The sequence below is a fragment of the Lissotriton helveticus genome, chromosome 9, assembly GCF_964261635.1.
Source record: "Lissotriton helveticus chromosome 9, aLisHel1.1, whole genome shotgun sequence".
NCBI lineage: Eukaryota > Metazoa > Chordata > Amphibia > Caudata > Salamandridae > Lissotriton > Lissotriton helveticus.
Genome location: NC_136070.1, coordinates 429,693,941 through 429,716,919, shown reverse-complemented (window position 1 = coordinate 429,716,919; position 22,979 = coordinate 429,693,941). Strand labels below are relative to the sequence as shown.

Here is a 22,979-nt window from a genome sequence, read left to right as displayed (position 1 = left end):
CGTTTGCAATAGCTCTTCCTGTTATTCAGGTTATCTGCAGCTACTTTGGCTCCACAATCATGGATTTGTTTGCCTACTAGAACATACCATGTTACCTCTATTTTGTTGTAGGTTCCACGGACCAATGACTTTGAGGACAGTTGCCCTCTTTTTTTTTTTTAAACAATTTTTATTGAATAAGAAAAATACCAGGTACAGTGCATTGGTTACATAGTGTATAAGTCCATTGTGAAAGCACGCACCATACAGCCAATAAAGTGCATCATTTGCATAGATCATCACCACATGTCCTGTCAAAAACGGGAGGACCATATACAACAATGGCAACAGCTTATGTACGGACATAATGTTGATCTCGGCAGGGGCCCTCCCCTTTTTACTGCAGACAATAGGGCAATCCCACCGATACTTCAGGGTGAGAGCGTGTCCTCAAAGCCGGAGACCGCCAAGATGAGGCGTCGATCTCGCTGCAGTTCAATGGTACGGGACAAACACAGGTCGCCTCTATATTTGTTCCATCTCCCCCACTTATGATCCCATTTTTTGGGGCAGCCTCTATGCTTGAAGACGTCTTTCTCAGCGATCATTGCACTGTCCATATCGATTGCCCAGTCCCTGAGGTATGGTGCCGTCTCCACCCCCCATTTCTGAGCTATGTTTCGGTTAGCAATGGACCACCCAGTGGAAGCCCATGTCTGTTCTGCCTGTGTGGGATCCGTGGCTGCGCATATGTTAAGGAGACAGAGGTGGGGGGTAGCCTTCAGAGACTTGCCACACGCCCTCTCCATCTGCTGTGTAATTTTCCCTCAGTATGATTGCATTTTGGGGCACTCCCACAATATATGAAGGAAAGTGGCAGGCAAGTTACAACGCTGAAGGCACAAAGGGTCAGACCGTCTGCCCATCTTGAACAGTGTGTGTGCATCAAAGTAAACCCGGTGTAGGATTTTCAGTTGTACCAGGCAAAGGTGCTGTGGAATGGCCACCTCTCCAGGGGATGCAAGGGTATCGCACCAGTCCTCACCGTCAAGGTCCTCCCGACAGCGCTTATGCAATCGGGATATGGGGTCAGGTTGGTTGTTGAGTAGTTTTTTGTAAGTGAGAGATATGGCTTTTACATGCATTGGGTCGAGTAACAGTCTATCCTCCAGCTGGGTGGATGCGGTTAGAGGGCCTTCTCTGGGTAAGGCAGCAGTAATAGCGTGGCTAATCTGTAGGTACCTGTAAGCCTCCGTTTGAGCTAGGTGATGTGAGAAGTTAGCCTGGTATATGATGTCCACTATTCTAGTGGGCACCTTGCACCAGTCTAATCGACCCTTATTGATGGTAGGTTATAAAGTCAACCTTATAGAAAGCTATCCTAGGGGTAGCTGTGCAGAGCAGCCTTCAGGCTAAGACTTGGAGACGAGTTAAGCAAGTTGTTTTACCATTTATAATCTCTTGAGTACCAAATGAAAGCACACCACACAAGGTATATATCAAATATATATGTATTTATTCTAAACACAACCCCTCTGCACTCTTTATGAGGTCAGAGGTAAAAGTACAATACAAGGAACTTAATTAGCATACGATAGGTTGCACAGTACACATTTTGCCCTAGGGGCCTCACAAACCATATACTAACGTAGTGGCATAAGAACCACATGAGGAATAGAAAGCAGGCCTAGGGCCGGTGGAATCGCTGGGGCTACTCAGGACAACCGATGGTCAGGATGTAGGAGGCCCACGGGAGACGCGTGCAGTGTCTAAATACAGCCACGGGTTACCATTGACTTTCTATGAAAAACGAACAAGTTACAATTTTAAAGATTAGGGTACAAGGAGGTGAACTGCGATGGAACCCTTTTAGACTAGGACACTTGGAGAGTCAATACCCACAGGAGCAGAGGAGTACTCGTGTTACCTCACCCAGGGAAGCCGGGTGCATAGGTGTCTTTTCGTGTCGGGTTTCGTCGTCGATTCCAATGGTGAGCTGCGAAGAAGTTCTCCAGGCGACCAGAGGAAAAGTGTCCTGGTGGATCGGAGATGTGAAGAACCTGAAAGCAGAGGAGACAGAGTCTGGGCCACTAGCCAGTGACCAGGGCGGCGATAGGAAGATGCCACCAGATGTCGGGTGATTTCAGGTGAAAAGGTGAAGAACGTCTCTTCAGCCACGAGGACCAGGAGGCGTCGATGACGACCAGGAGCTGGATTCGAGCTGTCCCACGAAGGATCTAGTTGACTGCGGTGTCTGTATCCGGATTGGAACCAACAAGCCTTGGCAAACGCAATCCACACAGGATGTTGAGATTGGCTTCGGTGCAGACCAGGATGATCTGTGGAACTTCTTCTTTGCAGGGAAGTTGAAGCAAGCCTGGAGCAACCAGGAAAGCAAAGTAGTTTCAAGATTGGTCTTCCGGGGGGCTCACTAGCCAACGGACTAGGACCCGCAAAGATTCGTTGAGCTGAAATGCACAAAGCAGGCCCCCGGGACACTCGTTGAGTGTAGGCCTCTGAGCTTCGGTTCAAAAGGTCCTCGGGGCTTGGGTTTCAAGCACCCTATGCACAACTTCGGGATACCTCGGGAAGTCGATGCAGGTAGCAAAATGCAGGCTGTCCAGGAGTTTCGGTCCCACGTCTCTCGTGTCCGCCACAGGCCTCAGCTTTGCTGGGAGCGAAGTTCGGGGTCAGAGATGTCTGGAAGTCCATGTCCTGTGTCGCAGATTCTTCGGGGTAGGGCGGGAGCCTCAAAAATGCAGACCGGCAAAGATGCTGTTGGTGCCTGTTTGAACAGGGTGGTCACTCCTTGACCACAAGGGAGATTTCTTCCGCCTTCCAGTCGAAATGGGATGTCGAAGGACTCTGATATATGTTAGAGTTTCATCCAGGGTAATCTAAAGTCCTAGGGACTGGGGTTCTATACTTATTGTAAGTTTAGGGGTTGGACTAACTCTCTACCTCCTATGGGTGGACCTGGGGTGGGGTGGTTACACCCCTTCCCCTTTGTCCAGTTTCGTGCTAGAGCTGGGGCTCAGTGCCCCAGCAACCGGTTTGAACTGGGAAACGCATGGAGCACCTTGTGTGCCCCAGGCAGTGTCTGGAAAGCATTCACTGAATGCAGCCCTCCCTGCCCCAATACACTAAGAGCCTGTGTGGGGAGGTGCCAGCACATCCCTGGACAGGAAACCTATTGTCCAGGCCTCCCCTGCTGGAGTTTCTTCCAGAAGCAGGAGGGCAGACTCGTGTCTGTGGCAGCAGCATCCATTTTGTGATGCTGAGGCTCTGTTTAACTTTTCTTCTCCCTCTAGAAGGGTGAAATGCTACCCCCACCACCAGAATTGGTGGTGGGGTAGTATTCCAAAGTGTTTGACACCTAACACAACATGTTTTGATAAAGCCTAACCAAAGTTAGCATTAACCGCGAGGGTGATAATGCACTTAAGAGTATATGGTATGGCTATATCATAGAACAGCTATAAGGAGATGGTTCCGAAAGCTGCAGAGGGGCTCAGCTCATGCTAGGGCGCCCTCTCACATAATACCAAGCACTCTGCCTCCAGGATTGTCAAGGCCTGCCATAGGAGTGACTTATAGGTTACTATGTGTCTATATATAAGGTAGATATAGATATACTATATCTAAGTAAGGTGTGATTACACCACCTCACCCAGGCTGTAAGTACAGACCTGTGGTGTCAGTTTGGAAGGCAAACCAGGGGTGGCATGCTGCAGCCCCTGGTAGGCCTAGGGTGCACCTATGCCCTGGATACCTATGGTACACTATACAGGGGCTCACAAGGGTGACCCAGTAACCAATCTGGTACGTACCTAAAGTACATTATATCCATTTAGAAAGAGAACAGCTGGGCTGTGGGCCTGATTAGCAGGTCCACAGCCACACTAAAGTCGAAAAACCAGAGAATCACAGCAAAAAGTGGGGGTAACCATAGGAAGCAGACCCTGCTCTCCTACAGGTGATATTTAGTCTGCATGTCTTCGAACGTTGCCAATCTACCTTTCACCCACGTCTCCTACTGATGAGATTCCTATCATGTCCCACTCATCAAATCCGGGGCACCTGTAAGCTGACCCAGCATGTCGGGCTCCCAAAGTGGAGTGGCCTTTGTGAGGGTGTTATTCCAACCCTATTTTTGTTGACCCTCTGCCAAATCACCACTGTGCGCGCCGTAGGACCTGTAAGGTGGAGTTTGCGTGGGTTTGTGTAAAGTGCTCGTTTGTACCCACCCCGTCCCAAGAGCCAACGATCGGTGCGTAAGTTAGGGTCATCATGCTCCCCATGTGCCCATTTATTGACCGCGATAAGTTGAGAAGCTTGATAATATAGCTTTATGTCTGGTAACGCTATGCCTCCATCGTACCAACCCATCGTCAGTTTATGAAGGGCGATGCGTGGGGCACGTCCCCATAACAGTTCTCGTACAATGGCCTCCAACCCGGTGACATAAGCCTCAGGGATTGCGTTGGGGGGAGTTCTGCAACGCATAGAGAGAGCGCCGCAAAGCCAGCATTTTAAAAAGGGCAGCCCGTCCCAGAAGGACTAAAGGAAGAGCCTGCCAGTGTTTAACGTCAGAGCGAAGACGGGTCAAGGGTTTGAGCAAATTGAACTCGTGGAACAAGACCGGGTCTGGGGTGATAAAAATACCCAGGTATTTAAAGCCCCTGCGAGGCCACCGGAATGTTATACCCCCTCGGATTAAGCGGAGGATCCCCCCACAGGACATACATCTGCGACTTGGCCCAGTTAATCGTGTATCCGGAGTGGGCTAAAAATATGCAAAAAATATTTAAGACTTGACTAAGGGATCGCTTGGGCGAGGCTAAGTACAGGAGGATGAAGCGTATAAGGAATACGATCTTCGTGGTCATCAGTCCATTTCAGCCCTCTGATCAACAGGTCCCCCCTGATCCAAACTGCCAATGGCTCGAGCACCAACGCAAACAGAAGAGGTAACAGGTGGCATCCCTGTCTGGTGCCCCGTCGGAGTGGAAACATGCCCAACATATGGTTATTGACAACCACTTGCGCTGCTGGCTGCGAGTAAAAAATCTGACCCGTTTGATGAACTTGGGACCTAACCCCATATGTGTCAGGACCGCAAATAGAAATTCCCACTCAATGGTGTTGAAGGCCATTGTTGCGTCAAGTGACAGAAGGATTGCATCCTCCTTTATAGTGTCTATTCTGCCCAGGACCCCTTTTCTTTTAGATGGCGTTGGTTCAAGGCTGTGTTGCGCCCTGGCATAAACCCGGATTGGTCAGGGTGCACCAGGTCAGTCAGCTATGGGAGAATCCTGTTGGCCAGTAGCTTTGCCAGAATTTTTGCCTCTGCAGTAGGTAGGGAGATAGGACGGTAAGACTTGCAGTCCGCTGCCGGCTTACCCAGTTTATGTATAACCACTCTCAATGCCAGCCGGACTTCAGGGGGTAAAACCCCAATATCAAAACTCTGTATACATGTGTAATAAATGGGGCGAGAGCTTGGATGCCAGCGATTTAATAAAATTAGATTGGAAGCCCATTAGGTCCCATAGCGTTGCCGGACCCCAGATCTTGGATGGCCTTCTGGATTTCCAAGTCAGTGATGTCGCCCTCAAGAGATTCCCTATCGTCTGTAGTGAGGCAGACAACCTTAATGGTCGAAAGAAGTTCCGGAGCCATGGCGGACTGGGAGTCATCGCCCGGTGTATACACCGACGAGAAATATGCAACTAATGTGTCAGTAATGTCCTGGGGGTCTGTGAGCAGTTCCCCTTCTGCTCTGTGAAGCGAGTGTACACACCTAGATGCCCCCTCCTTTCTCTCCAACCATGCCAACAGCATGCTCGTACGCTCACCATGTTCGTATATTTTATGTCGGGTAGCGGTATGTCGGGCAGTGGCCGCTGCGGTCAGAAGCTGCCGATAGTCAAGCCTCACCATATCTAGTGAGTGTTGCACCTCTGCGTTAGGAGCCGTCGCCAGGGCCTGTTCTTTTGTGAGGATCACCTCCTCCAGTTCAACCACACGTCTGTTAAGTTTTCTTCTGTGTCCCACCATGAGTGACAGCGCTCTACATTTTATAACTGTGCCCAAAGCCCCCCAAAGCACAGATGGTGACGAGACCGACCCCACATTTTCATTGAAATAATAATCAGTGTCCTTAAGGAGAGCCTCCTAGATGTGGGGCACTTTAAGTGCCCAGGGGTTTATTTTGCGGGTGGATCGGCACCTGGGTTGTCCCTTAGTTAATGTTGTGATAATCGGGGAATGATCTGAAATTCCACGGGCAAGACATTTGGAATCTACGAAGGACTGAGTGTCCTGAGCGAGCATGAAAACGTGATCGATACGTGACTGACTATTGTGAGCTGCCGAATGAAAAGTAAATTGTGTGGTAGCAGGGTTAAGCCAACGCCACACATCCACCAGGCCCAGTGCAGACACAAATCCTGATAACTGGGAGCCCCCCAGGGGGTCGGTCCTGGAAGGAAGGTGATCCCTTGAGCCATCCATTGCGAGGTTGAAGTCGGCCCCCAATACTAATAAACCAATTGGGAGGTCCAGCAGGAGCACCCCGATATCCCGCAAGACAGGACGCTGCAGTCCAGGGGGGGGGGGCATAAGATTAATTACCTGCCCCTCCCAAGTGCCAGAGAGCGCGAAGTATCTGCCCTGGTCGTCTATTCAAGTCCTATCTATAATGTATGGGCAACCTTTGCGTATGAGCACACCCATACTGCATGAGCCCGTGTAAAACCTGAGTGACCAGCCATATGGAAACCCCATCTGTTCATGGCCCGCATGTAATGCCAACCAAATGCGTCTTCTGGAGCAGGACTATATCCAGAGCATGACGCTTTATGTACTGTAGAACCACCTCTCATTTATCTTGTCTCCCAGGCCATTAACATTCCATGTAAGTATATTCAGCGCCAGGTGTGGTCACATAGGCGTTGTGGAAAAAGGACACTGTCATGTCAAAGCTGGGGGGATGGACTCAAAAAACAGACGTTGTAGCTTAGTGATGAGAGCGAAGTATGGTGAGTGCGAGTATAAAAAGACCATGCACAGGGGACCACCCGCCAGGGAATAGGCGTCATCCCAAGGAAGAAAGTCAGTCTCCCCATCAATGAGGATGGAAACCAGTGACATAAATGGTGTGCTGCTGTGAAGTTGCAATATGGTAAGAATCCAGTGTACTCAGCTGCACAAGGACAAGCAACAGACAAAAATACACAGTTACCAAAAACCAAGCTAGAAAAACACCCCTCAATCACCCCCCCCACCCTCCTTCCCCCCCAACATCCTTCCCCCACCCAGCCTCCCTGCATAACGGGTATACAACCTCCCGCCTCCCACAACTTGCAGAGTGCCTGTCGCCCACCCGTAACAGATTGGGGATCGTGAAACAACCCCACTCCCTTAAGCAACCGTGAATGACCACTACAGTCACCCCGGCCAACCAACAGCATAATAAATGATTTAAACAATCACGATAAACCTGCGGTGATGACTGGAAGACTGAATCGATCCTCCCTGAGCAAGGCTGCTGATAATAGAAGATCAATATGCGCGCCACATGTAACAAGTTAAAACAATATAACGGATATTACAAATAGGGGCAAACTGTGTCAATGTGGGAGACTCTCAGGGGGTCCTCCACCACCATCGATTGGCGTTAATACTTGCAGTTCCATACAGTTCACCCTTCCGGACTCCGAGTGATCGTGTCGTCCCCGTGTGGTGATACATGCTGAGGTCCTCGCCCACTAGGCCCTCCAGAATTGCCTGAGGACTTGTGGGAGCGCTTGCCAATGGTTCTCCAACCCTCGAGCCAGTCCCAAGCGTCCTCTGGCCTAGTAAAGAATCAAGTTGCGCCGTTGCTTCTGTACACGCAGGGTGAAATCAGGAAAGAATGTAACCTTGCTATTATCGATGACTATTGGTGGAGCCGCTTCCGTCGTCTGTAAAATGGCATCCCTGTCACGGATGTTAAACACCCTTGACAGAAGAGGCCGGGGAGGCACCACGGGTCTAGGTCTGCCACAGGGGACGCGATGTGCATGCTCGATGGAGAAGCACTTGGAGAGGCCACGTGGCTGAAGCTGTTTAAGAACCAATTCCTCTACGAATAGATCAGCCGCCTACCCCTACGTTCGCTCCAGAGCACCTAGGATGCGAACGTAATTTCTTCGCATACAGCCTTCATAGTCGTAAAGCTGCAAGGTTAGGGCTTCCTGTGCGGTTTGAAGTTCGGATACTTGCCGCTTGACAAGATACGGGTCAGTTTTCAGCTCATTAGTGGCATCTTCGACCGGGCCAACTCGGTCCGACATTTTCCTCATGTCCGCTCTGATGAGGGCCACCTTTGTGGGCACTGTGGCGATGCTGGATTCGAAGGAGGTACGAACGTTTGTGGTGGCTGATAGGATGTTCTGCAGCATGGGCTCCGTCTGCTCCCTTTGGGGTTGTTGGTTGAAATGATCTCCCTCCTGGCTCTTCTGCCAAGCAAATTTATCTAGCTTGGCCTGGACGGCGCTGCGACCTGACGCCATTATGGTGGGTGGGGCCCCAAGTCGGTAAAGGGGGGTGGGAGATGAGTCCCGACTGGCTACTCGCCGCCACCTGCCGTGGGTATCAACCAACACCGGCCTGTAGGGTTCCGCCGGCTAGGTGCTCCCCCCTCTACTTGAGAAAGTCCGGGCATAGGCCTATCCACTTCAGATCACAGTCAATAGCACAGAGGGGAGGGGGGAAGAGGGCGACCCACCTTGAAATGGTAATGCACTGACTGGGCGCCAAAGGAGCACCTGGCGAGCATCCCTCCCTCCTGGAGTCCAAGGAAACACTGGCCTAAGCCTCCCGGGATCAGCAACACAAGGCCACCTCCAGTCCCAACCGCAGGCACAAAGCAAGGAGCATAATTGTTCTAGGGCCCAGGCAAAAAGCAGCTGATACGAACTAACCGCCAGTCATGTGTTGACTCTACGCCCCAGAGAGACATCGCGATGCTGAGTCGGCAGGCACACCAGGCCCCGGGCCTCGCTTCCCCGCTGTCCGCGTCCGCTGGAACAGCAGTGATTTATGGCCCAACAATTGAATGATTGCCTGCCCGCGTAGGGGGCGAGTTGTGTGGTCCGCTGAGGGTCAGGGGCTTGAGCGGTGACAGTCTCGGTGCGATCGCGTGGCAGAGCAAGACCGGACCGTCAGGCAGCGACCCCAGGGCTTCCGCACCACGCTGCGACCCTGGCGTTGAGTTCTGCGCGCGCCCAGGACGGAGAAGGGCATGTGGCGTGCAGCAGGAGCCCCTGCGGCAGATCGGCATCTGACCCGCCATGCTGGAGCCTCGGACAGCAGCAAACTGGACACGGACGTCTGGGCCGAGGACACGAGGCAGCTAGAGACCAAAGCAGGTGATGGTGGCAGGGCCACACTGGTATTACATGGAATTTACGGGAGTGGCGCGACGGAGCTCGGCTACTGTGTGCCCATCTCCCGTGGCAGTTGGCCACGCCCCAAGTAGTACATGTTTTGATTAGGCAGGTGATGTGTGCTTCTCCAGAAAACAATACTATCCATCCATGAAGATGTGATTATTGTGTTTGTTTATCCAGCTGCCTGAGCTTAAGGTTTCAGGGGCATATGCATGTTATTTTAATACTGTTAAAGTACCTTAGATAATCAGATAATAAAGCCTTATAGCCAGCTGATGTGGGGTATAACAGTTGATAATGGTCCCTGAACCAGAGTGTGGCTAGGGCTGAGGAAGAGTGTCTTAAATAACCGGTAGTGTCCAAGACCTAAGGACTGTAAGCTAAGCCTATTAGAAAATTCCATCTACTGAGGGCAGAATGTTCTAAAATAAAAAGCAGTGACAAGCTTTCGAATGTTTGAGCAGTAGGCTTAGACCAGCCATTATTAGCCCTGAGCCACGCTGTCTTCACTGGAGCTCTCAACATTTCAGTGTTAGAATTTATTGTGTTTGTTTTTCTCATGTATTGCAGTTCCAACATCTTGCTCTTCTACTATTAACATTAGACTTCAGAGTACAGATTTATGTATGAGAGTAGTGTTGGATGCCCAAGGCCACACTGTTCTCAGTGTTTTTTAGTTCTGGCTTGACGGGAATCCTTAAATCGCAAATGTCTGGTATAATCATTATACAAGCCCTGCCGCTACTCATATGGACCTTTTCCCATCGACGTAGAGTGAAATCTAGAATCAATCCTTTACGTACATTTACTTAAACGATGGAGACCAATGGGGCTCCACAGGAACCGACTAAGAGAATTGTAGTAACTTTAATTTATTTAACAAGATTAGGTAAGCTAAGTTCATTTATTCATTACGTTTTTTAGATTTTTTCTTTTTTTATTCTTACTGCAGGAAAATGCAATAAAACATTAACATTAAATTGCAACCATAGTAGCATCACAGCACAATCCTGAATCCACTGAAGTACAATAAGTCCTGAAACTCTTACCCCTCCGACCCTACGGCAAGACAACAGATCACATAGTTAAATGTATTTAGATTTAAGCATTATTATTACAGGTTTAATTGGTCCATAAGCTAATATTTCAAGATAAGGTCAAATAGAACATTAAGAAGAACTATGGAAAGGATACAAAATATACAAAATGTGTGATTCATTAAGGAAACCCCTATTCTAAATTATGTGGGTATAGGTTAAGAATTGTCATTTGGTTAGGCAAGGTGTCCTTTTCAGAAAACCAAATAAAGGTCTTTGATGAGAGAATGTGAATGCTCAGACATTAAGCCTTTGCATTTGGGAAATGGAGATCAGAAGGAACACACACTATTATTATTCAACAAGGCACTAGTTGCATTATTTAATCTTGTTCTCACTCTCAGGAACCAATCCTATTACTTCAGACTCTGGGAGCAGGTAAACTCCCCTCTTTCTCCGGGCAGCATAATTGGTCCATGCATTGCTATTACCTTGTGATGTTACACTGGGCAGACTGTTGTGTGTAATCAGCTTTTTCCACGAGTTGCACTTCCATCCTGGCATCATCTTCTGATGAGTACCTCACCGTCAGTTGTGCAATGCATAACAACAAACTATTCACTGACTAGAAAGGCAACTTGGAAAACACAGAATCTGCAGTGGAAAAACACATAACGTGCCAACACATGGAAATGGAATGTGCAGGCCTCTTAGCCATACACATGGATATAAGACATTCAAAATGCACTAGAAATGCTGTTAACTTAAGTTACATAGCATGTTTGCTCTGTTGCAGCTCATAATGACTAAATGCTGTCACCTACTACAAATTACATGATTAATATGCACAAGTTATTTAGCACCGTAAATCACTCTTTCCTAGCAAATGCATTTAATTATGCAAAGATAAAATTACGTCCTTCAATCCCCCCCTCTGATGACTAGAAAGCCATCACATCAAACACAAATGAATCTCAGGAGTGTACTAGAGAGAGAAGGGTCCTGATTGGTTCAAGGATTTCTTTTGGTGTCTTTTACAAAAAGAGAGTTATGGGTTACAAAACTGAAATGGGCCTAGGCCATTTTTCTGTTTTGTATTGATTTAAGCATTTTTTTTTAATGTACCGGGGATTCCCATCTCAACGACAGGGCATGATTCAAGCATGTGAATCTATGAAAGCTTCCAATACTGGAGAACTACAGTTACAGGTAAGTAACTTGTTTTTCTTATTTCAGCTGCAAGAGACCCAGGGCCGAATGTGCACTTTACAAATACAAGGTACATTAAAGTATGTTATGTTCAGGAAGTAGAGAATGAGATAAACCTGGGCATTATATTTATATTAGGCAAATCAAAATTCCAAAATCTTTCAGAGGTTTATCCATCCGTTAATTGTGGATATTAAAAAGAATGGGTACTTTATCGTGAAAAACATGAGACGGTCATGACATTGGAGAATACAGGTAACAGGAAGTTTTGATGACTGGATGTAAAACTGACAGGCACTCTAGGTATGAATGCCTGCTTTGTGACTATGGAGTTGCTTCATTATCCTAAATATGAAGTTTTTTCCTTTAAGCATAGTGCATGAAAGTCTGCCAGATATTAAAGTGCAACCCCATATAATTAATTGCAGGTAGGGAGGGGACCCTAAAAGAAACACCAAGCTCCACTAGATCTTTCGTTGCTAGATCCCACTGCAGCATACACCCTTTGTAGGATATGTCTGACAGATTTCCAAGCATGTAAGTCCCTTGTGGATGGGGTTGGAATAATTCCACCTAAAGCCAACAACACTTTGTCCCTCGTGCAAATTAAGAAGTACATGCTAATGTTCAACGGACACGGAAGGACTGGAATTGAATTCATGCAAGATACTGAACTTGAACTCTACAGAAGGCGGAGGTGGCAAATGGCGGGTTTCTTGGGAGTATTTTTGTAGGTTATAACCATCACTCCCCCATTTTGTTGGCTGGCTATGTTGAAATCACAGAGTATCAGTAGGAGGTATTGAAGTCCAGAAGACTTTAAGAAACCAGGTTTGGTGCCCAGGGATAAATGGTGTACCTTATTCTGCTTTTCTAATGTGAGCCATGTACATGTAATAACAGGTCAAATATTGCAGTATTTGCTTGTTGAAAATCGGAAAAATTCGAGAATTAAGGAGGATGTTATAATGCATGATATAAGAGGTTTTCTTTCTGATATCTCAACAGACTGCTTGCTTTCGTGAAGAAAGAAACGTTTTGGTGAATGGAGATTGTCAATGGATTACTACGTTGCACTACGCCTTCCAAGATGAAAATTATTTGGTATGTTTGTTATGCATGCTTTTTATATTGATTTGTAATATTTTTCAGTGCAGGTGAATGGTCTGCATCTTAAACATTATCTGTTAACAAAGAGTGTGTGTAAACATCTATGTAAAACTTGGATCAATAATTATGGGTTGGCAAACCTTGTCAGACAGAAAACATCGGGTGTCACTACAAGGCCCCCATGGTGAGCGTTATACCCAGTATTTACTAACACTTTCAACAAAATAAACCTTGCCCTTTAATCTGTAGGAGTATAGTCTGTAAACAAAGATGTTAAGACACTCAGCTTGATAAAATGCAAGTCTGTAGCAACGTTCGAAATAGAAGAAATATTTTTCTCAAGAGGAGGAAGCAATACGTTGAAAACGATGAACACAGGCTTTTCAAAAATAGTTTCAAAGTCCATAGAAGTGAAGGTTTAACAAGATTCTATGATGAAAATCTGGTATTAAACTCAAAAGAATAATCCACAGATGAATGTAACTTACTTTCCAAGTGTGCAGTTTTTAGTTTTTTTACTAGAGGTTGGTGGCAAGAGGTGTGTGGCAAACAGTGCCTACTGTCTCATCTTTCTGCATGCTTCCTCTGCGCTACTCCAAGAATCTTCCCTCCCTATGGAACTTATTGTGAAGCCAAGTTCATTTGCTTTACTGCTTATACGCATACACTGAATAAGGAAGTTAGAACCTTATGTTGCACTGCCCTTTGACTCAATCCAGTTTCTGCTAGTCAGTTTGTGATTTTGGTTGATTAACGCTGTCAACACCAGAAGGAAAGGAATGTTCCCGCTAAGTAGAGAGCTGGTCGGCCTGGGAGTTTGCAGCTACCCAGAGGCTGTGCCATGATGATTGGGCTTGCTGTGCAGTAATCTTCCCTCAATGTTGGTGCAAATGAGAGGCTGCTGTTACATCCATCACATCACCTGATCTGTGAGACCATTGTGCGAGTACCATGACGTCTCACCTGCGACCAGAGCAAAAAGACAGACACACACTGAACAGATGGAGAGCAAGATCTTGAACTTTTCTGCTCAAACTAAAACCTGGGGTAAAAACTATGTTACTAATTTGCACACCTAGACCATTGTCTGCTAATAGCAAAATATCTTCATCGGGCCTGATTCTTACCTCTGCCTTAGAATATTGGGGAATTAAGCTATACGGGTCACCCTGGTTGTGAGAGAATACTGTAAGGGTCAGTCTAATGCTTATTGAGATAGCAACCAGAAATTGAAATCCAACCCAGTATTCGCCAGTCTAATTTAATTGTGCAGTATTTAGTTCTGCTGTGTTATTTAAGACCAGCACTGGGTTAGACATTGTTATTTTGTCTGTTGGTTGACTGTTTATTTCTGAGCACATGACCTCCATGGAAGCCTGTAACCTCTCACCCTCATTAACGTCTCGTCGGATGCTGAGCGCGGCGAATAATTAAAAAATAAATAAAAATATTTTTAAAACAACTTTCTTCTGCTAACCATCTGCTAAGATTACTATTTAATATTGTGTGGCTGCTCCAGGAAGAAGGCGCTGGCCGCCGAAACGCGCGTAGAGATCGAACTTTCATGCCACCCATCTTATATAATTTTTAATGTTCATAAAGTATTAATTTATGTTTGTCAATTGCACCCTATGGAATTTTTGTATTTGTATTGTTATTTTAATGTGATATAATGAACTCTCATTTTTTATTTGTGTTAATTATTTAATAAAAACATGTTTTTTAAGCAGCTGTAGTCCATTGCTACATATCTTTTGATCCTATAGAGATTTATTGTGTTCAATTGCCTAGGCTGTTACTTCTCAAATATATAGAGAGGAATGTAGACATTGTATCAGTACATAATCTATATCAATGTGTTTAATATCAGAATAGCCAGTACCCGTTACCCCCCCCTCCTTCCCAGCTAACACCCTCCCTAAACAAAACTAAATCCAAACAAAGAAAACTGTTGCCGCTATGGTGACAGTACACCCTACCAGATGCTTCGTATCGGGTGATTGTCAGGTCCGAGATCACAGACCCTCTTGTCAACATAACCACTTAACTCCCCTACATGCCCCCCTCCCTCCTCTGTGTCTGAATGTCTACTTATAATCTTGGTTTGATTCCTGTTTACGGATCCACAGCAGTCCTACTCATTGCTCATCAGGCTGTGTTAGTCACTACTCTATTCTCTATGGATTGTTCCCAGTACCGGAAATCGGGGGCAAAGGAGCTCCAGATGGTTGTATTTCCCTTATGTATTTGATCATTGCCTTTCAGGCCCATACATCATCCTCAATGTTCTCATTGTGTCGTATTTGTTTCAATCGAACTGCCTCTGCTGTTGTTCATTCATAAACATCCTTCACCCACATTACCACTCTTGGCCGGGCATAACTCATCCAGGATATGGCTAAACAGAGCTTTGCAAGTACCAACCCTAACATCACAAATTTCCTACTCAGGTTTTGGTGTTTAGGAGTAGGGAGTAATCCCAACAGGACCATACAGACCTCCCCAGGGATCACCCATCCCGTGGCTTCTTTTAGTTTTGCTAAGATTTCTGTCCAGTAGGGGACCAAAGTTGAGCAATCCCAGGTCATATTTCTAAAATCTACATCTCTTTCACCATAGCGGGGACATTGCCCTGACTGATCTGGGTATATTCTATTTAGCGTTTTGGGGGTAAGGTAGGTTTGATGCACAAAGCTGTATTGTATTAGTTTAAACTGAGTATTCGAGCTCACTCATTTAACCCCCTCATGTATTTTGATCCAATCTTTTTCTGTTAAAGGAGCTTCCACTTCTGTTGCCCACTTTGACTGAAAGGGGAGTACCCGGATCATCTTATCATTAAGGGTCATTAAGGGTCTTGGTGTTATCTCATTTCTATGTACCATGGTCCAAAAGCCCTTTGACTGTTTTGTGTTAGTCTCGTAGTTTGGGCTGGTTATGAGGGTATCCTGACAGTGGTTAGAAATTCTAGGACTGTCAGCCTCGAGCATGCCTGTGTGCGAATTGCCTTGTTCTGCTTGACTGAGCAAATGTCTGTGCTGGTCCAATATGTTCTGTCCAACTACTGTTGGTATTTCATTTGCAGTGTTTATTTGATCTCATTTTCTATTTTCTACAGGTTCCTTGTACCCCTTATTGCTTAGTTTTGTTGTGGTTGTACAGTATACAGGATCTCCTTGAGGGGGCTGGTGTTGTGACTTACAATCAGTATTTGTGAATATGCTGAGGTGAGGTCTGTGTGTTGTGCCTATAGCATTGTTGTTGGATAGGGTGTCCTTATCATGTTAATGATACTCTCACATATGTTGTGTGTATGTTTTTGTAAGCTTCTTTTAGAGGACTTTACGGATCACTTGGGTGCCCTGTGCTCTGATTTCCATTCATAAGCAACAGAGCTATTGTAATTCTAGTCTGCTTCTAGTAATCTCTTTTGTAGTCATTGGGATTCATATGTGATTGTGTCAAACCATATTTTCTCTATTACTGAATGGATCTACATAATCTAGTAAATGTTGGCGGTCCATAGTTTGTAAAGACAAATTAATGTTCTTAACATCTAATTTTATCATGTATTGCAATATGCTTGTATGGGTTTCTTCACTACTACACCCACATTCATTTTGCTGTCTTCGTTCAGGTGTAATAGTTTACTTAATGAAGAGTTCCTCGCGGTTAGCAATAATTTATATTTTTCTTTTGGAGTGCATTTACTTTTGTTAAAAAACAAAAATCCAACTATGTGTGTTTTTCGTAACTTTTTTTTTGTACCTTCTTTGAACAGTACTTAGTGATGGACTATTATGTAGGTGGTGATTTGTTGACACTACTGAGCAAGTTTGAAGACCGGCTTCCTGAAGACATGGCGCGGTTTTACCTTGCTGAAATGGTGCTCGCTATTCATTCCATTCATCAGCTGCATTACGTCCACAGGTAAAAATGATTTTCTTAGTTATTTACTCGTTTAATGTGCATTGCCCGAAAAAGTTGTATCTATAACATCAGTTTGTTACTCGACCCAAGACATACGTGTGATCATTTTAGTCATGTAAAATCTTAATGTTGCTTGTTTTTTTTACGTGCTAGTTATGTAATGTTGCAGAATTGGCAGAAACCCTCTTTGTCAGCTGCTGGCGACCTGATCCAGGTAGTTTTTTTCTGCTTACCAGAAGGAACTGTGCCCTTTAATTTTATTCTCTCTTAGACCGAAATGAACCACTAGCCCCCTCCCCTGCGATATTTTGACCCTTTTTTCCACTTGTGTTTCTCTGGTTGATGATATTCGTACCTAATATCAGCCTACTAAAAACCCCTGTTTTTTGGACCACCTTTCCGACCACTTGGAGAAATGTTAGTTGTATCAGGCGAATCACTTGGATAGCACAAGCAGACCCAGTTGTTTCATGGCAGTAAGATGCTTCAGCCAGACCTAGACGTGAAAGAAGACCAGATACATGAATGATCCAAAGGTTGACACAGCTAAAGCGAGAGATTATTCCAAAGCGGTAGGCTTGCACCAGTATCACTTGGCCTCTGCTCCATTGTCTGCTACATCAGGGGTCAAAAGATCTTCATGGTCGAGGAGTATACGGCTCAGTGAGCAATACAGAAGGTTCTGGAAACCACACAAAGCCAAAATGCAAAGTCAGCGAAGAAATTTCTGAATGGCTGTAACTGAGTTCTACTTGTTGGCCTCAAGAAATTATCAGCCCACCATATACCGAAGTAGTTGAGGATGATGGAGCTGAAACGCGGTGTAACAAATGTATAGTAAAGTGCCGTTTTAAAACCTGTCTTCTCTCAGGACATCTGCTGATGTGAGGCTGCATGGGATCAGACACCCTAATACTTCAATGTGAGACCCTGAACTGATAAGAGCAAACATAGACCACTAAGTACCTATTGACCAGCCTGCATTCAACTTAACCCGATGTTTAGTCTCGCCATCAGAACTAGGGACTGTAGTTGCACCATTTCTGAAACTCTTCCATTCGGACCATCTTGAGTTGCCTAATTTTAACACCTTCTCAGAGTTTTCTTTTTCAGCAATATTGCTTCTGCCTTCTTCCACAGAACAGTGAACATTTGATTGAAGATCATATTTGCATGACCCTTTCAGTGTGTGTACCCCAGTTACTGGAATGATTAGTGAAAAGCCTGACTCTGGGACATTAAGTTAATTACCTTTATCACCATTTGCGTCAGGAATTAAATGTGCTTTTCTACACTGCATGTTCGCTCAGTTGCTTCTGTTTCATCGTGCTTTAAACGGCAGCTGCGAGTATTTCTTAGTTTACCTGTCCACGCTGTAACGAGCCCGAGAGGAAGAAAGGCTCTTCCTGGGTGTATGACGTGAACCCTGGAGTTCACCGCTGATATCAAGAGAGACCACTCACCCAACTTCTTCGCCGCTTTGCGTGTTTTTTAAAAAAAAAAACCCTCTACACTTCTTCTTTAGAAGCGATTTTGCAGAAATCAGCATGAGTTGAAGTTTCCATCACCCTTCTGCTGACTCTTTCTATGCCGCTGCCTCTAAGTTCTCTCTAACGCACTCAAATTAGGGTGTTAGGCGAAAACCAACGTAGGGTGTAAATCACCTCCATTTCTTCCAGTGCCACTTGAACTTCTTTTTAAGGGCAATGTAGGCTTCCGCTTATTTGTTAGTTAAAAAGAATTGTAGAACAAACGGAAACGCTCACAACTTGAGACTCGGGTCGGTTTCTTTTCTGTTTTCGTGCCAGGACACCTTTTTTTCATGAAAACAACACCGTGTAGTCAAATTTCAATTAATATCCTAACTTTTCTTGGCAGCCAATATTGTCAACATTAACATAAAAGATGAACGTTTAATTATTAAGCTCACGCATTTCTTGCTACAATTAAAATAAATGCGTGAACAGAAACAAAGTTGTTGTGCAATGCTGAGTGAAAATCCTTGCTGTGTTATTAATATTAAGCAAATACTGTTTGCAGGCTCGCTTAGAAAACAACCTTCCTTCCTTTCGTACAGTGGGAGGAAATTAGTCAGGAAGACGAAGAACACTGTGTGCAGATTTTTTTCACAGCTTTTCAAAAGTATGTGCCAAAAAAGACTTTGGTAAACAGCGCGGCGGTGACGCAGCAGTCCTGTATAACAAGCTCCTTCTTGAAGCCGCGGCTTTGGGCTGCATACCAGGCGTCTCAGGGTAGAGGCAGACCTGTTTAACCGGTCATCCCCCAGGTGGACGCAGGCAGGCTCCTACTTAGCTCGTAATTCCGAAATGGTCCCTCCTCTAGCAGCGGTTATACACAGGACATATATTTTTAGAGTAGCCCGAGTGAGACCTGTTTGTAATGGCATTATGCCCACCACAGAAGTTTATCTGCAAGTTGTCAACTTCTCAAGCCTACTTTCAAGCCAGATCAAGTGCTGAAAACACGTTACCACCACCGTTTTTCTTCCTCATTTCGGACCGCCTGTTGAGACCCTCATCCTTTGCTTCCCTTTAAAGTTGAACCGAATTTCAAATGGGATTCCTGTCTAGCCTATCACATAATTTGGACAGAATTGGCGCTTTTCACTTAGCTAGGCGAGCTACTTGCTTTTCTTTATTTTGATCAGGTTTGTTTAGTTGATGGTCTTTCATAGTTGCTTTATTCTCTTTACAGTAGTTAAACCCTCAGTTAAGTGTAATATATTGTGCTACCACACATAATTTGTTTGAGGGACAGTCACCACACACAGTTCCATTTGTAGATTTGGTTTGTTGGTGTCGAGCCTCAGCAATGAGTCTGTAAACCCCACACTTCTATCTTCTCATCACATGTTATAGATTGGGGAATTTTTCAGCCTTTTAGGAGGAAGTGGCCGATAAATGTGGGCTTGTTTTAGATGAGCAGAGAGTGTATTACGTGCTTTTCCAGTCCAAACATAAAATTGTATTTCCCCTTTTATTCATGAATTTTGTCAGTGAGGTTAGAAACCTCGCTATCTGTGTCATTTGAAGGCCTGCTTAAAGTAAAAGGGAGGTGAAGGGTAACTTCTAATTAAACTATGGTCACTCAGCTGAGCTAGTAGAAATTGCAGCAGAAAACTCTGGTGTTTTGTACTTGGGTGCTCATTACTCCATTTTCACCAGTCGGATCTGAATTTGACTACATCTTCATAAGCTGTAAAGAATTGAAATTCTATGTTTGTACTCTAAAGGGAAGAGTCAATTCAACTCAGATTTCCCTCTATCTGTATGAAAGAAGTTGCATGTTCCTAAGCTATGAAAACCTTGTTCATTAGTGGTTCAAATCAGATTTTAACCACAGGGAACTTAGCAGAGTTGAAACTCTTGCTAGAAATGGCCAAAATTACATGGAGTTACAACCCTTTGTCCCTATATCTAATATTGGACTAGAAAGATAGTCACTGATATCCATGATTTGGGAAGACTTGCTAGTAAAACCTGGGCCAGGTTAAGTATTTACTGAATAAAAGACTGGCTGTTGTATGTGCAGATCTGAAAGAGACAGTTATAGATGCCTTACCTTAGAATTTCCTCCAGGCGTCAGACTGGATCCGGAGAATTTTTTCTCAGTAGTACCCCTGCACGTTAGTAGGTGGTGTCGGTCGTCTCTGTGTCTGTCGTCGTGGTCGCCGGGATGACGTTGCGGTGCCTACTTATTCGCCACCCCTGCGCGCTGACATCAGTTCTTTCTTTTCTGCGCCAGCCTGGCGCACATCCGGAGAGAGTGCTACCGCTTTAGTCACTTTTTGACCAGTGCACCCACTGGATAGGGGGCAGAGAAGGTGCCACTTGTGGAACATTTTCAGCATTTAAGACCATTTCTTTAACTATGTTTTTCTACAGAAAGCAAACGCTTTACTTTTTCTGTTGACCATTTGTGTGCCGTAAGTTAGACTACTGAATGGATTGATACATTTCAGCCAAGGTCATAAAAAATAGTAGGAAAATAATTGATGTATGATACAACATCTGGTCCTTGTGCTGCTAACTTAAATAATTAGTGGGAAAAATGCTTGTGTGCCTTACCCTGACCATCTCATTTTAAAAACGTGAGCAATAAAAAAAAAAAGCAAATTATGTAGATACGTTATTTACTGCTTCATTTCTTGGTCAAAAACGCAGAGCACAACAGTGCTGTTTTTATTCGTTATTGGCATATGACCTGATGCCGTAACCTTGTGTAACCAGCATGTGGACATACATGATCAGGATAGAATTCATCACATGGGATTTGGTTCCCCAAAGCAATATGAATGTGCTGTAACGTGGGGGTTCTTATTCTCTTGACTTCTGTGAACACCCACTAAACCATTACTGGAATCCTAAGACCCCCACCGAGTCATTATTGGAAGCTAGTGACCACCAGACTAAGCAATTTCCATGATTTGAATCTCAAAACAATGCACAAAAATACAAAAACAGATATACACCAAGCAAATGCTCATATGTTTAAATATTGTATTTAATACACAATCAAATATAGAAAGTTTTCACCTTTTCAATTTTACTTCATTTGTATATTCTTTATTAATATTTATGCATCAATTTTAATAATATTTAATTTTGTAACACAGATTTCTTGAGTAGGTCTCACAGAGGTCCTTGGATCACCGGTTAAGAACTCACTGCTAAAAGTACATTTGATAACGAACCAGCAAAGAGCACAGGCGTTAAAAGTAACTTTGAAGATGATTTAGCATACATCTGCCACCCCACCAACCCAAAGATTTATTTTATATTGTGTCATTTACTCACTACAAACACACCAACTTGATGTAAGCTTGCGCCTAGTTTCTCAAACTGTTCCTACATAGCTGTACATAGGAATGTTCACTTGAAACTGTAGTAAGCAGGTGTCACACTGCCACTAACTGTCCACCCTCCTTGACTGACTGCTTGCTGATAATTCACTTACTGCTTATCGATTTGAAACCCCTTAGTGCAGCTTAGCGTGTGAATGTCTTGAAAGAGAACAATAGCTCATAAAAGCGAGATGTAAAATAAAAATATATTTTCCTTTGCTGAATGCATTTTGCTGTTGATATAATGCACGTACGTTATTCTCTACTCATTACTTATTAATTGCTATTGACTCTTGTTAGTCTCAATACACTCAAGTCATAAAGGCGTATCATGTTTTTAACTACAGGGACATAAAACCTGATAATGTTCTCCTGGACATGAATGGCCACATTCGCCTGGCTGACTTTGGATCGTGCTTGAAGATGAATGATGATGGCACGGTATGTATGACTCATTTGTCTCTGAAGTCTTATAAATCTTTTGCATCCTGTGTGAGCTACTAAAAAACAATATGGCAGCAACGTGTAGGCCAAAACGCAAATGGTATTGTGATGCGTACAATCTCTACTTTCCCAGGTGAAAAGAGAGAATATCACAAAATTTAAATTCTATCTGTACGGTCACCAGTGCCCTTAAGTCTACCTCTATAATTTAAACCATGGACAACTAATTTATTAGATAGATAAGGATTTTTCTATTGATGTTTATTTATTTTTTAACAAACACTTCATTCAAATAAGTGTAAAGACAGAATAAAAGGGCATGCAGCCTTCTTGCTACATCAGCCTTGGTGCTGGACATTCCAACGCCTGCAGTGCACTATGAACACACTCCAGCAATAGCAGCCAGCAAAATGTCAGGGGCAGCTGCACAAAGAAACAGAGATATGGTGAGGCATTACCCTAAGAAGCATGGGTGTGGGGCCCACTCCACTTGAAGGAAAAAAAGCAGGGGCACGGGGGTGGCCCCAGTAAAAAGAGAAAAAAGCAGTCTGCCCTCAAAAATTAAAACAGATGAAGCTTCTCTTCCAATGGGGCTTCTGAAGAGCAGCAGCAAAAAAAAAAATTTATTTGGTAAATCGTGGAGGTAACCATCAGGAGAGATGGAAGAATATTCACGCGACAAACACCGACCAGTTGTGTGTGTCTGTGTGAGTCCTGCAGCAAAATGTATGCAAAACGAATACAAGTGTGTCTGAACCATAACGCGAAGATAAGTGAAAGCGGTCTATGTAAAATTACATGTTTTTTTATTTTTATAGAAGATAGGTCAGAAGAAAGATATAAGCCAAGGAGATGGGACTTGGGGCAGGCACAAAAATAATTCTTTGCATTATTCTCCATATGTCATTAAGCATGGACCACTAATGTTCATATTTACCTTAGTTTCATTTTCTCTATCCTTGTGTTCAT

At 44.6% G+C, this 22,979-nt stretch overlaps 1 protein-coding gene across 1 annotated transcript in view; it reads left to right on the top strand.

The window, feature by feature from the left end:
* CDC42BPB (CDC42 binding protein kinase beta) overlaps positions 1-22,979 on the top strand; it is a 709,648-nt gene that overhangs the window by 175,580 nt on the left and 511,089 nt on the right. Inside the window, exons 4-6 of the mRNA XM_078660224.1 lie at positions 12,671-12,766; positions 16,554-16,702; positions 21,914-22,007. Coding sequence (XP_078516350.1) covers positions 12,671-12,766; positions 16,554-16,702; positions 21,914-22,007 — 339 coding nt within the window. The remainder of the gene's footprint in view (positions 1-12,670; positions 12,767-16,553; positions 16,703-21,913; positions 22,008-22,979) is intronic.